Raw genomic sequence first — 15,679 nt, forward strand, 5'->3', positions numbered from 1 at the left:
GTTCTTTTTCGCCAGTGGGTTTTGATAAAATCTTGACATAACACGTTGTCCTGCATTCGTTGCGTCAAGTTTACACTCTAGTGGTGAAACCATTAAATTGGTTCAATCAACAATCAATTAAGGAGAGGCAGAGGGCAGCGCCATTTGGCCGGATCTGGCCCTTCTTTCATATGGCCTTTCTGCTCGTTTCAGATAGGTGATACACCAGCGACTACTAGGGCCCCTTCCAAATTCAAGATGAAAATTAGATATTCCAACTCGCTGCTACAATATACATATTATTGACCTGCAGCTGTTTTCTGCCTTTTCTGAGGTGTTATGAGCTATCATGAGAAGCCAGGTCGACCAATCGGAAAATCGTGCTTCCAATAAAGAGGCCTATTTTTGACACAGGAAAGCCTGTGCCCTCCTGGGCTCTCCTGTACTGGGCTTCATGCAGGGAGGTCTGTCTCACAGCAGTGGAATTTGACAGGCATGGGGTCCTCCGGTCTTGCATCCCATGCCCTCTCTGCCTTCCAGTACCCCCGATTTCTCTTCCACCCTGCCTCTCTTGCCACTTTCCTACTCTTCCCTTGTACTCTGTCTTCTTCTTTTCCGACACTTTCACACAAATCCTTTATGCCTGTCAATTAACCATCTGATTGCAAATGCAAAAGTCCAAATGTTCATAAAATTTGGAACCCTGAACTTTGAGTAGGTGGGCGATAGTGTGACCTTGCATTTAAGGTACTGAGCTTGGGATGTTGAGATGTGAGGTCTCTGCTCCTGAACGGATACCCTAAATTTTTGGAAATAATGTGCTCTTACTTCCTGAAGGTCTCTAGTTTTAATCAAACTTAAACATCAAACTTAAAGGAATTGAATCAACTAGAAGGGAAATACACTACGGTTTTCATTCATGAAAATAGATATTGACTTTCAGAGGTGTGTTCATTGATTGGCACCAATCTTTGCTTTCCACAGATCCCTGTCTACTCAACTAACATTTGTATTGTTTTTGTTCCCCTTCATACTGAAATTTCATTTGTCGCTCATTCTTCACTAAACTCACTCCGATCTCCCTATGTGGCATGATTTAGGAGCTATGACAGGTTTTTGGATCACTACGTTGCAATGAGAAACTAAAAAAACAGTCTTGTTTAAGCAACAGGTGTGTGTCCCTGTGTCCACAAAGCAAAGCCCTTAGCTGATTGACTGCCAGATCTAATTTTATTCAATAATGAAATCTTGGTCCCTCCCAATGCCACTCCCACTGGCTGAAACCTTTCTTATAAAGTACAAAGCCAGATCCCTGGTAGCCCTTGGACTGTCATACACCATCGTCTCTAGTCACCTGTCCACCTGGGCAGTGAAGGGAACCGACCCTGCCCACTGCAGGTTACTCTGGCATTTCAGGCACAATGAAGATCTGCAAATTCAATAATTTAAAGATACTTTGGTGTCTTTCCATCCAGGCGGTGCTTCTTCTGATTATCAGCTCTGTTTTGTGGTTCATGAAAGAAAACGAACGCCTTCCCAGCAGGTGAGACACGAGTTTCTTCTGATGGTCATTCTGGTCCACATGGTATTGCAAGGGTCTTCCCAGCCATTCTGCTCTGTCCCTGCACACGGTGGAGACGGATCAGTGATTCACCACATGTGTGCATTGAGTCCCACTGCACGCATGGGCACTGCGATGGTCATAGTGGGGCACCTGTAGCTGCAATGGCTACCACCAGTATACCCATTGCCTTGCCCTTCTGCCATTGATTTTTTGATGGATTACATCTGGATTTTTCAGATCCATTAAAACCGTCAAAATCCATGAAATCTCCGCACCCACCGCATATGCTCTCCATACTGCGCCAAATTAGAATATGCAGACGAGGTATATTCCCTGGCATTTCAAGACCCACCTCTTCAAGGGAGGCCTCCTCAACACCTAGGCCATCAGTCACCCCTTGCACCACCTGACTCGCTAGACGCCGCCCGCCCCCTGCACCCCTCCACCTGGTACAGCTGTATCCCACCCCCCCACTGTATAGCTGTTCTGTTGTTACCTCTGAAAAGTGCTCTGTTATGCATCTGTACTGTTCTATACCTCTGTAAAGCGCTCCGTTGCTTCGTGAAGTTAGGTCCATGCTGAATAAATACAATGATAAGAATGATAATAGTAATAATAACACAGATTGTCATATGGCCGGTTGAACAATACTAGTAACTAGTGTGTGAGTATCATATTTTGCAAAAATATTTCTATACCCTATAATAGGGTCTTCCTTTCTATAACACACGGTCATTTCGTTTAAGTTAAGAACGTTTGTATCTTTTGTTAAGTAACTCATACATTTTATCTGACTGCAGTTGTTTCTAAAATACGAAAAGCATCTTACAATTTAGTCTAGGATCCTCGGGGCATGTCCCAGGACCTAAACCTGGTTGATGTGGTATAGGCATGTGTGAGAGTGTGGGAATTCAGAGCCATTGCTGCATGCATCGAACAACGCGAAAATAAGTGTGCTCTCAACATCAGGGACCCATCCGGGAACGTTGCAGGACAAAGGGCTGCGCCCTAGCAATGTCAGCGGTGTCAAACTAGTCTCTCAAGTCCATATCCCACGTAAAGGAATTCAATATTTGGTTAAAAAGCACATGTAGTAGCCATGTCTTTCCTCTCTGAATGTGGCCGGGTGAGACAGAGAGTACATGGCTTCTGTGTCCTGTGGCTATGGGACGAACACAACAAAGAAATGTCCCCATTCTCAGATTCTCAAAAAATGGCGCAAGAAAAAAGAAAAGGGCAGAGGATGCGCTTTTTGTCTTGCACCCCTGTGAGTGTGCATCGACATACACAGACGAGCACCCCTTATTTACACCAAGGGTTGTGGGAAAGGGCCTCTCTGCTGTGCACATTCAGGTGCCCTTTGAGTATATGGCACAGGTGTTTGTGTGCAAGTGAGCAGATGCGCAAGCACACCCCATCGCATGGGCCAAAATAAGTTTTCAGAATCTGGGCCCTGATATTTTCACTTTCTTTACACCATAGTCACATAGCCCTCAGCCGGGTCACCACTGGGATGCACTTGAGCACATCTGTGCGAATCGTATTTGCACTTTGGATTCTTGAAGATGCTGCAAGTCCCCATATATGCTCCCGCTTATGCCTTGTTAATCAGGTATATGTTTATCAGGTGTAACTCAAATATACTCCTGGGAGTCTATTGATTTGTTCCAGAACAGATCTTTGTGAAGCAGACTCAGAGTCCTTTGTCTTTATGTGTAACTTGACTGTCTGAGAAACAAATCTTTGTGGTCAAAACGCCTGCAATGAAAACATGTGTTCGCTTTATACTGTTTGTTTTGCTTCTGAACACACAACCAACGTTTGCCCGCCCTCCACTGCATTTCCTGCTATGTGTTGAATCATGGATTAACTAACACCACTGGTTGTAGTGTCAGAGGCGTCACTGGGGCCGTGGGGCGGGGAGGGGGGGGGTTATAGCCCCGAGTATTGTGTTTGTATCCCCGGATAGAAGGTCAGGGGCTACAACCAAAAGGCTAGCTAGCCCTGAGTCCTGACAGTCCCGACATTAGCGTAGCACCAGATCTTTTCCAGACCTAGCAACTCCCCTGCCTGAGATCATTTTATCTGCAGTAACATCTCCAATCCTATCTCAATTTCGAATTTGGCAGCAGGCAAAAACACATTCATGCAGATCCTTCTGGACCAGTGGTTGGTACCCCAACACTACACACATAAGCAGTTGGGTGATACACAAAGGTGATTCCCATCCCCCCCTTGATTTGCTCTTCCAGCCCATCCCATGCTTGATTTTACACCAGGAGGGACATGTGGATGTCCATCCATAGAAAGTCAACAGATGTCTCTGGGTATTAAGCGCATTATAAATAACCAATTACAATTACAATCACGTGCAAAGAATATCAGAGAGGTCTTTTACTGTGTAGGTTTTATATGTCCATAGAGGGTGTATGAGTCACACAGGCACAATCAATGACACTGCACAAGCACGGGAAAAAGCTATGTTGCAAAAGGCCCTGGCTATTGCTGTCCTTGTACACGCATGATAGGGCCTGGCTTTATGTATTTGTATTTTGTATTTTCTTTATTTGTATCGAGCTCCTGGCCCAAAGGTATCTGGGCGCATGATGGCCGATGCAAGGATGACATGTGACTCTGAGGGCTGACACCAGGGGCCCTCTGGAAAGAGTCAATGCACAAAAAGGGCAATGCCGCTTCTGACTTCACTGGCGGTGGTGTGGCATGTCTTTGCCTTATGCGTGAAGTGAGGCCCCTCTCCCACGTAGCATGTCCCATATTACCTGCAAGTTCGACTAGGAAAACCCTTCCCCTTCATATCCTTTCTCTTCCCCTCATGAGTGCATGCGTCCGCATGACGCTCACTAGATCACCCATTTTGGAAGTGTACCTACTGGAATGTGATGGCCATTTATACTGTTTTATGTGTTCCCACTGCAGAATGATGTGTCACAAATGTTGGTGGGCAAATCACTTACTTATTTGGCCCCTTGCTCCATTTTTACTTTTGAGCACATTTTACAGGGCATTTTTTAGAGCAAATAATTTGCTTAATATTTGTGAGGTATAGCGCTCTTTCATCGTTGGGTGAAATTTGTTTTTTTTTTCCCCAGGATAGTTTAATGAAAAAACTCATTAAAATGTTTAGGAGGGGTTAGAAAAGTATATATATGGGGTGGTGGTGGTCGGGAATAGGTAAAAAATAATAGAGGACGGGGGGCTTGGGGTGGAAACCCCCAAAAATAAAAAATAAATCAATGTGATGTTTTTTCATTAAAACATCCGCTGAACCCCCGCCCCTACGATATTTCACCCAACGATGACATGGAACCCTTGTGTGAATAGGGTTTTTGGAGCATGCGTGCCCATTTTTGATCACTTCCCTCTTTCATCCTTAATTAGGCTGATTTTCATGCTTCCCGCCCGCCGCACATCTCCCCCTTTTGCTCGAGTTCTTTGCACTAGAGCCTCTGAGAGATGCCCCCCGTGCTGAGAATGATATGCCCATTCATCAAGTTATCAGACCTTTGACGCCAAAGGGGCAGATTCTCACAGACATGTGCACCTCAATCAGATGCGCAATGGTGCAAAGATCGCACATCTCATTGCCACGCATGTGTTCTGAAAGGAAACACACACACATGCCCCGCCCCGTGCACAAGACAGCACCATTTGTTCAGATGGGCATGTCTCTGGAGCAAATGTCAGATGCACGTATTGTATGTGTCAATGCTTACAGGAGCATCACTTTGTGCCAAAACCGTATGCATCCCATCGGGTGCCCCAAAAACTATCCTAAAAATCACAGGCAAAGTATTTCGAGCAATTTGTTTGCGGTTCATTCTCTTTTTGCCTTGTGTGCATAGTAAGTCTGAGAATAAGGCAGTATTGTATCGTTTTTATCTTCAGCTGTGGGGTGAGTCTACTTTATAATGTGGATCACCTCCCATGGGTAGAGGTGGTAGACCATTTAAATGTCTCAGGTGTTGAGAGATGTTTATCAGTGTGTAGATGCAGAGTAGGATTGTGCATTAAATTCACGTATTTACGTAGAAACAGCGGCAAGACAGCCACATGGAAAGCGCCTTCCTTCCTCATGTCCTTTCATTGTTTTGACTGTAAATATTGAGGTGATAGGTCCCGAGGTGGCGCGCCGACCCCGTACGTAACGGGCCGAGTGCTGCAAGGTTCCCCTAATGAGGGCATCAGTGCCATTACCGAAGGGGACGTCCCGCCACCGAGCGGCATATCGCCATTATCACCCGTGCTGTTACCAACATGGGTTCTAATGGTGTTTATATTTAAAAAAAAAGGTACCTTTGAACCACGGCCTGATGGTGCGCAGTGCTGTTGGACATCATCAACAGTTAAAACGGGCTTCCAGGAAGACAGCACTGTGCTGCGCCGGGCCACGCTTCAAAGGTAAATTTGTTTAAAAATAAAAAATATAATACACACTCTTAGCACCCAGGTAGAAAACTACACAGGTGCTAAGAGATGAGGTGGTGGGGTGGAGCGCGGAATGGAAGGGGACGCTGGATGCGCGGGCAGCTCAGAGCACAGGCTTCTTCCATACAATACAGCCCGCCTTCCGAGACTCCTGATTGGCTGGCGCCCCCCTGCAGGGCGCTAATGCAAGATGTTGAACCTCCAAAGAAAAAGCGGGATGACCATTGGCATGATGTATTGGCAGAGCACCTCTGAGGACACTTGCTTGCCATGTACCCTCACTGGCCAGTGGCCTGATGAAGTGGCAACTATCTAGCGGTCTACTATTGTGCCTATGCTACAGCAATGTACCTATAGATGTAATTCTCTGGTGTAGCTCCATAATAGTTCTCCTTATTAATCATGATTACGTTGTGTACATCACACATAATGTGTAGGTGAAAGGGATGCCAGTGTCTCCTATTCTCTATGGCAGCAGGGGTTTGAGGGCCAAATGGGTGCAATATATGGCACCACACTTGCAAAGGACCCAGCCATATCAACATGCTCTCACTATTCCTGCCATCGTACATCATACATGTATAATAATGCATGCCTCCCTATTCACCTCTTTATGCTGTCAAATGCAAGAATCACATTGTGGACCTTGTGTAAAACCCATGAATGTAAGGATTATGATATCACCACTGTCACACTGCTGGCCCTCTGAATGGAGCCTAAGGCAAATACATGCAAGGCTGACAGTACCGTGACTAGTGGCGGTATGGACTGCTCTCACCCTGTGTCACACTGACTCACTATGTAAGGTATGATGTGGGTGACGTTTTCATCAGCCAGTTGAAATAAGGTGATCCTTTTCTTATATAACCTTTTCCTCCTCTCCCTCATCCTCCCCTTCCTCATTGTTTAGGGCAGCATCATGGTGCTCATCCAATTGGCCATTTTGAGGATGAGTCTCCTTGTGCTGGGCTTTTATACTGTGTTGCTGGTTGTGATTGGGGTGCAATATGTGTTTCTTGGTTTGGACTAATCAGTTTTACTCTTTTCTGGGCTACTTGCTCCACATTGTGAAAGAGGCAACTGTTGAAGGGAAGGGCATGTTTCTGCAGCAGAATCAGTGGGCAGGTTTTGTGAATCAGGATTTTGGTACATGTATGTTCACTTTCTGTGGTTACTCCCCCTATGCAGGCTTAATTTAATGTATTTGCTTGCTTTCCACCCACATTGCATATATTTTGCACATACGTGACCAGGAAGTATTTTTTTCGGACCTCTCTCGGGGCAGCCTCTTGCCCGGGGAGCCAACAAAGGGCTACAGCTACAGGCTGCTCCTATGTGGGCAGCTTTGTGAACCCTGTTTGCCCCTATTCGCCCTTGGGCGCAAGGTGTAACATATCCTACAGCAACTGCAAAAGGGAAGGTGGCACGGGAGGAGGGGGGGTGAACATACCAATTACTAAGCTCAGGTAAAACCCTTCCACTACCTTTATTTCTTCTACTACCTGTTTTATCACTCTAATACATCCTCTTGTTTGTTGGAAATTTTCCAACTGCACTGTCCCTGCTATGCCTGCGTAGCACCCCCTGATCTATCATCCTCCTCCATGCAGCCCTAGGTTCCGGTATTACACATCATCACTCAAGGAGAGTGTCCGTTGCCAGAGTCCCCCTGCTACAGAACCAAGTTAGCCATGTCACATACCCCTCCCTTAAAGATCATTGTTACTCTCTCCTGAAGGACTCTAGGGACTCCATTCAAGTCAAGGACTTTTCACATCACACTCAGACCTTTCTCCTCAGCTGTTTTCTCCTCTCAGAGACTACTCAAACCCCTTTATTAGACCACTTTCAGGATCTGCTCTTGTTTGAACTTCACCAACCTTTGCAGGCATTGTTCACGTTGTGAATTTAGACAACCCTTTGGGCATTGTTCATGTTTTGAATTTAGACAACTTTTCAGGCATCATTCATGATTTAATTTTAGACAACTTTTCAGGCATTGTTCATATTTTGAATTTAGACATCTTTTCATGCATTTTTCCTGTTTGAATTTGACATCCTTTCATGCATAGGCAGCTTGGAGTTTAGATTTCGTGCAAGCACTGTTCTCATCTGAATTTAGATCATTTTTTCGGGCATTGCTCATGCTTTGAATTTAGACATCTTTACAGGCATTGTGCATATTTTGAATTTAGACAACTTGTCAGACGTTATTCATGTTTTGAATGTAGACGACCATTCGCCCATGCGCAGCTTGGAATTTAGATTTCATGCAAGCTCTGTTCCCATCTGAATTTAGACAATTCATGGGCTTTGCTCAAGCTTTGATTTTAGACACCTTTTCAGGCTTTGCGCAGCCTTGAATCTTTAGGTTATATGCAAGCCCTGTTCACATTTGAATGCAGACAACACCTTTTCAGACATTAGTCAGGTTATAAATTGTCATCTCATTTCATAGTAGCACCTAAAAAGATTGATGAAACAAGGCCCTACATGGAAAAGTTCCCCAATAGAATACTGAGGAACGTTTGCATGAGGGCTCGGTTAAATCTCCTACCGACTAATGACATCAGGGCGATAAGAGACATTTCGCAAACCAAAAACTTCCGCTTCTGTGACATCCCAGATCAGGCGGAAACAGTTAGACACGTGCTTCTATCCTGCAAGGGATTAACAAGTGAAAGGAACACGCATATGGGGCACTTGTTTAAGGACTTACGACTCCACAATGAGGAAGATTGGTGGAATCGGTTAATGGGAGGAGAGAAAACGGGGGCAGCTAATAGCAGTGGCACAGTTTCTCCAAAAGGTAAACTTTCAAAAATAGGCAAAAATTATACGAGGGAACTGAGAAATATAAATGGTATTGGGAAAAGGATATGAAGATGATGTTAATTTTGTAAAAATGTTTTGTACATTTACATTAAAAAAACATAATTACTCAAGGTTTTGAAATTAGACAACTTTTCAGGCATTGCTTAGCTCCTGAACTTAGACAATGTGCAAGCATTGTTCAGGTCTTGGAACCAAACAACTATCAGGCATTGTTCGTGTTTAGACCTTTGATTACTATTCAAGCACACAAGTTTTAGAAATCTTCAAGCACTACCGAGACTCAAATGTAGTCATTAATGACGTCAGACTGTGCTCAGAGCTTCACTCACTAACCACAGCTCCGCCTCCCCATTTCCCAATCTTTCAGGCTACACCCCTTCTACCATGCCACACACTGGCCAGATCAGAGCTGCACGCTGTTGCTCAAGAAACCTAACTAATGCCCTACCCGGCCACCCTCTCCTCCCTTACTCCATCCACCTGCCCCTCTGCTCCTCCGCTCATACACGCACCACCTTCGACCCTCTGCACTACACACATTTCAATGCCCTTCTAACCCCCTCCTCGAACCTCTTCCGCACCCATTTCAACCCTCCCGTCCACCATCCATGCAGATATCTCACAGCCCAGAACAGAGCTGAACACTGGTTCTCTAGAATGAAAACATCAGCTCTTTCGATCACCCTCCCATCTCTCCTATACACTGCCATCCCACCAACACCAACAACCCTCCTACATCCTCACCCTTGATCATTCCCTAATGTTTCCATCTGCCTTACAACCCCTCCTTCCTTCTCTAATACGTACTTCCCACCTCTAACCGTAGCACATGCTGCCCTAGCTAACACCCCGCGTTCAACTGGCCCCCACAATCACTCACAGCCTTTTGGCCCTTATGCCACCGAAATGGCCTCAATCACCCCTGGACCTCCCACGCTCATTCTTCTGCCCTGCTAGGTCCCAGATCCCAATCTTCGGCCCCCAATCCACCCAACACTTTCCCTCCACCCCTAACCTTGTCCTAGCTCTCCTATCCTCTCCCCCAAAATCCCCAAGCCCTGCCAGCCTCCCACCTTTCTACCCTCTCCCAACAACCCCCCATTGTTTCATCTGAATACTCCATCATTTCCCTTGCCACCCCTTCTCTCCATTTCCAGCGCCACACCAACACAACTCTCCACCAACTCCCAGTCAGACACTCCCACTCGCTACGCCTCTCCACCCCTGCACATTCTGTCTCCCCTCTTAACCCTAATACAACACCTCTCCAGAAGGCAACCCTGCTCTTGTGCCTTCTAATCAATGCTAGATCAATCTCCAAAAACAAACATTGCATCTTTGACTTTATCTCAGATGAAAAACAGGCATCCTCTTCATCACAGAAACCTGGTTCTCTGATGACTACAAACCTATTGAACATGATGCCTTCCCCCCAGCCTACTCCCTTATAGTTCAGAACAGGCCCAGCAGAGGAGGAGGTTGGCTAACCTCCACAAACAACACTTTTCAGTCATACTCAAGGAGGAACAACCCAGCAACACTGACTGTGAATCACTGCTAGTAAAGATAGAAGTCTCCCCCTCTGTCAACCACAGCTTCCTACCCCTATACAGAACCCTGGGCTACAACGGGAACTTTTCAGACTCCCTTAGTGACACCCTATCAGACACCTTAATTCAGCATCCATCTTTCACAATATTAGGAGATTTCAACATCTGGTTTGGCATCCCCTCAAACTCCATGACCCGTTCCCTCACTGAAACCCTCAACTTGACCCAACAGATATCTCTCCCCACTCACACTGCAGGACACACCCTCTACGCTTTATTCAGATCCACAAACTTGATTGTCACCCTGCCTCCCTACCAACTAATCTGGACTGATCACACTGCGATCTTCTTCTCCATCCCGACCACTCCCCCATCCATTTCCCATCACGCCAGCTGTCCCTCTCCAACCTCCGCCACCCATCCCTCTCTCTCTGGAATAATGTCACTATTAAGCCTGATCTGGCTAACTCCCTCATAAACTCACTCCCAGCTCTCTCACTCCATGAATTAACTCCCGCCATTGACTTTTTGAATCATTAGCTCTCCAGCAGCCTCCTCCCCCTCACTCTGAGAGATGCACCTCCCAGAGACCGGGCCTCAACCCCATGTTGCACACCGCCCACCTCAAATCTCTTAAAACCCTCAAGCACCGCCTAGAGAAAACTTGGAGAACTAACCCCAAACTCCAAAACAAAACAACTCTTGCAAGACTGACCAGGGCCTACCGGACAGAAATCAAAAAAGCCCAAAAAAACATGTACAAGAACCAAATTTCGGGCTCCTGTATCCCCAGCGGGAACTGCACATCATCATGAATTAATTCAAGAAGTCTCACTGCTCAACCCCTCCGTCCCCTAACTCCCAATCACTCTGCCACAATCTGTCTAACTACTTTCACAATATCACCATTGTTAGACACCAGTCCATCATCTACAAAGCAGCTTTGGCACCCCGCTGCATCTTGTCCCACTCCAATCCCCATCCCTACTCCACCCCGGTCCTCTCCTCCTTAACCACCATCTCACACATGGAGTTCCTCAAACCTTTAGCACAAAGCCACCCCTCAGGCTGTGGGTTCCCCTGGATGCTCTTGTCTCCTCTCCCTTTTTAAGAACATCCTAATGAGAACATGTACAGGCAGCATTGCTCGGTCCATCATTAGCCATTCTCTCTCCTCAGGTATCTTCCCAGAGGCCTTCAAAACTTCTTACGTCAAACCCCTCCTCAAACATCCCTCACCCAACCCCCTCCTTCCCTCCAACTACCGCTCTATTTCTAACACCTGCTTCCTTGCTGGACTGTGTGCAAACAGCTCTGCCTCTTCACAGAAACTAACAACCTTCTTGACCCAGCTCAATCTGGCTTCAGAGCACTCAGAGGAACTGAATCCTCTCTTGTGTCAATTTATGATGACCTAAAACGAACAGCAGATTCAGAAGGATGCGCAGCACTTATCCTCCTCAACTTATCGGCCCCCTTTGACACAATTGACCATGCCATACCTAAAGACAAGCTGCCCTCTTTGGGTATCAGAGACTATCTCTAACTTGGATCTCCACCTTCCATTCGAACCACTCACGAATCATGCTCCTCCTCATTTCTACTCCGTCTCTCACGCTGTTCTGAAAGGGGCCCTGTAGGGAGCCTCCCTGTCTCCCCTCCTCTTCAATCTCTATCTTAGTCCAGTCCAAGCACTCATCCACTCTCATAACTTTATCTGCTATAATTATGCAGATGACACCCAGATCATTCTCAAGATCCTTAAGAAACCAACCTCCCCGTGCCTGGACCTCTCCTCCTGCCTTTCTGTAATCGACCACTGGATGACGGCCAACCACCTCCCTCTCAACTCGGGCAAAACTGAAATCCTAATGTGTGGAAAAACCTCTCTCCTTCCCCAACAAATCCCCTGGCCACACCCACTAGAACCTGCTCCTGCTGCCTCACCTGCTGTAAAAAATCTCAGATGCATGCTGGACTCAAATCTATCACTTCCACCACATCAGCTCTGGGTCTATAACCTGGTACTTGCACCTACATATACTCAGGCCACTCTTCCCATACCTCTCCTACCCGCACCAAGTCTCTGCAATCTTTGCCATCATCCTCTCTCGCTTAGGCAATGCCAACTCGCTCTACTTGGGCACACTGGCGTACCAGAACAGGAAACTCCAAAGAATAAAACATTCTGCCACCCGTCTCTTCCTTGCCCTCTCACCTAGACATCATATTAGCCCCACACTCAGAGTACTACACTGGCACCCTGTCAGCCGATGGGCTACCTCTAAAGCATGTGCAACACTCACTGAGCCCTCCACAACACAGGAACAGAATTCCTCCAGGAAAAGCTCACATGCTACCAAACCACCAGAAACTTCAGACCTGGTTCTGTGCTTCTCCTTGTTATCCCCCATTAGAACTCCACCAGAATAGGAGGAACCACTTTTTCTGTTCAAGTCTCCTCCATCTGGAACCCACTTCCACTTGACATCGGCTGCAATGATAACTATCTCTCCTTCAGATAGGCCCACAAAACCTGGCTTTTCCCCATCGCAACCTGAATCTTCTTCCCTACCCTTATTTCTATCATCACATCATCACTCGCCTCCATGAAACACTTGTGTACGAGCACGATACAAATACAATATCATATCATATCATGAGCCGAGCTCAGATCAGAATATTTCACACTGCAAGTTAAAGCAAGACCCAGAAACAGTTGGGTCACCTCTGACCCCTTTGGTATCACCACATTTACAAACACCAACAACTCACGTGGTCACACACCTACATGCGGTTGCTGGTTGTTGTCACGGTGGCTCGCCCCTGCACTCTCATGCCACATACTACTCAGCATACACTAATACACAACACACAACTATCATTAGAATGTGAATACGCCTGACCACTAATCTCAGACCAGCGGGACAAACAACAAATCCCTGGCACCAAATACAGCTTGAACCACGTCAGAAGTAAGGCATGATGAAACTCCTTCGGCCCTAACTCTGTATACCCGAACATCCAGGACTGCTTAGTCTGGAGGGCATGCTGCCCATCTGGCTCCCTTGCTCAGCCTTGTGTGCTCAAGCATCTTGTACACAGCTCCTGGCAGTTTGAGAGTAGCCGGTATAATATACATAAAATGTATCAGGATAGCCTGCCCATGGCACAAAATCAGTACTGGTTTCCCTCGCTATGGACCTCTACCTTCACTCCACACCTAGAAGATCCTTGTTGTCAACCTGTCTGCAATCGAAAGGTTCCTGGGGATTGCTGATAATTGCACTCAGAAGATACTTGAAATTGTAATCACGTCTCAGAATGACAGACCGTCTACTGAGCATAGAGGATGCAATAGGCCAGCATGTTCTATTACATCTAGAGATAACACAGCCTCACACAATTCAGATGACCTTAGCGCTCAACTACTTCAAGGACAAGGCTCCGTCCGAACCTCAAGGTACATATGCATGCATCTCTTCAGTGAAGTTCAGCCGCAGGCACGGCTACCCACCTGCATACATTAGAATGAAGCGATGAACTATGACAGAAATTCAGGTCTAACTGGACACGTAACACTCCTCCAGGCTTAAACACAGCGCACAACACCTCTTGCATCAGAATGCAGCGACGACCTATGACAAAATTCGGTCCAGCAGGACATTTAAAGAATCGTTATTTGCTATCACACCTATACCTCTCAACTCAGCACCCATCCATGTGTCTGACTTCATGGGTTGCCTTATGGAGCCCAGCCAGCCCTCCTAACTTTGTGGCCAAATGCACACACATATTGTAGCCTTCACACTACTTCCCACACCTTTGGCTTAGGTCCCTCGAGGGGTTTCCCCCACAACTGCGTTGAGACCATATTAATGGGATAAAGACGCTAATCAAATGACAACTACTACTACTACTACAACTAGATTTTGGACTCCTTTTATGAACTAGTCCATCTCTGAGATGCGTTCTGCTGTTTCTGGCCCGCTCCCTGGTTTTCCTCTCCTCTGCATTCTCCCACGTTGGTAGCCCAGTTTATGACACTCTCTGCAACTCCGCCAGTGTTGGCAGGAACCTTGCCACATGGTCCTGTGGATCTTAATTGCCTTGCCGTTGAGCAACACTGAGAGTACTAGTGGAATTCGGCATTGCAAGCCTGACTCTGTCCTTCTCAACGACGCTGGTGTGACTCCTCTCTGTCATTGTTGGATGATCTTTTGGAACTGTTAGTTATATTTGGGCCCACAATATCAAATGACCTGGGAGGTGAGTGTGAGGAAGAATCTTGGATATGGGAAAATATGTATCTGAATGAGGGACAGACTCACTTATCATCATTACACCATATCGGTGATGGGCCGAGCAGCACCTATAGCTGATAGAAGGCATACCCCTGTATACATCTCCACATAGCATTTCACTCCTTGGTGGCTGGACCTCCCTGGTCCCTTAGCCCCTGTGAGAACTATATAAGAGTTACACATGTGTGATATCAGTTTCTCACATTTTAGGGTTTATCTTAATGGTTGGATTTTAAGGCAAAACTCAGCAATGTTACAGGGATGGGGAAATTCATATTACGATGAAACTAAACACAAGGCAACAGCTCCATGTACCACTGAGCAAGTGTTCATTGAGGAAACCATCAATTAAATCTACAATCTGCAGAAATGAATCCCTTTGGGTACATTGTAAGAGAGTATATTGTTTAAATTGGATTGTGGTTGCTAATTCACTTTGCCAACATCTTTGAAAATTGATGTCGAAACGAATTTGAGCATCTCATTGCAAGTACAAATACAGGGCAACACATTTGCAACATACACCTGCTTATCAGAGGCTTGTGTAACACACAATGGCTTTGAGGAAATCCCAAGCTTCCAGCAATGCCACCTGAAATGAAAATACAGACAATGTTGAATAGCGATAAACAAGGTGTTATGGCCCTGTCCACTTCTAGGCCAAGATGGTTGGGAGAGTTGAACTTGCTACTAGCTGAGGCCAAGTGGGAGTCTATCATGATGCTAAACACTAGAACACCTACACACCTTGACCTCCATTTACACTAGGAAATTGAACGCTGCTTGGTTCATGTATCAATTACCCCACTCTACTATATGGTCTTGTGCACCGCTTTGACAAAACTATGTAGAGATCCTGAGCCGCCAGAAAATAATATAGCTAAGGATGGGAAGTGCGAGCATTTTCCTGCTTATTTCTGACAAAGGTTAGGAAAGGGTAGTTGAAAACCTTTGTTTTAAAGCATTCATATTTTTGTTTTAATTAATTCTTACTATGCATC

The 15,679-nt window shown here is 46.1% G+C and overlaps 1 protein-coding gene across 2 annotated transcripts in view; it reads left to right on the forward strand.

The window, feature by feature from the left end:
* The first annotated feature begins 1,312 nt into the window (after positions 1-1,312).
* LOC138582917 (alpha-N-acetylgalactosaminide alpha-2,6-sialyltransferase 1-like) overlaps positions 1,313-15,679 on the forward strand; it is a 354,669-nt gene continuing 340,302 nt past the window's right edge. For both annotated transcript variants that reach the window (XM_069654670.1, XM_069654671.1), the window contains exon 1: positions 1,313-1,522. In XM_069654670.1, coding sequence (XP_069510771.1) covers positions 1,401-1,522 — 122 coding nt within the window. In that variant the 5' untranslated portion in view covers positions 1,313-1,400. The remainder of the gene's footprint in view (positions 1,523-15,679) is intronic.

Source organism: Ambystoma mexicanum, chromosome 3q (assembly GCF_040938575.1).
Source record: "Ambystoma mexicanum isolate Mex_15411 chromosome 3q, UKY_AmexF1_1, whole genome shotgun sequence".
Classification (NCBI taxonomy): domain Eukaryota; kingdom Metazoa; phylum Chordata; class Amphibia; order Caudata; family Ambystomatidae; genus Ambystoma; species Ambystoma mexicanum.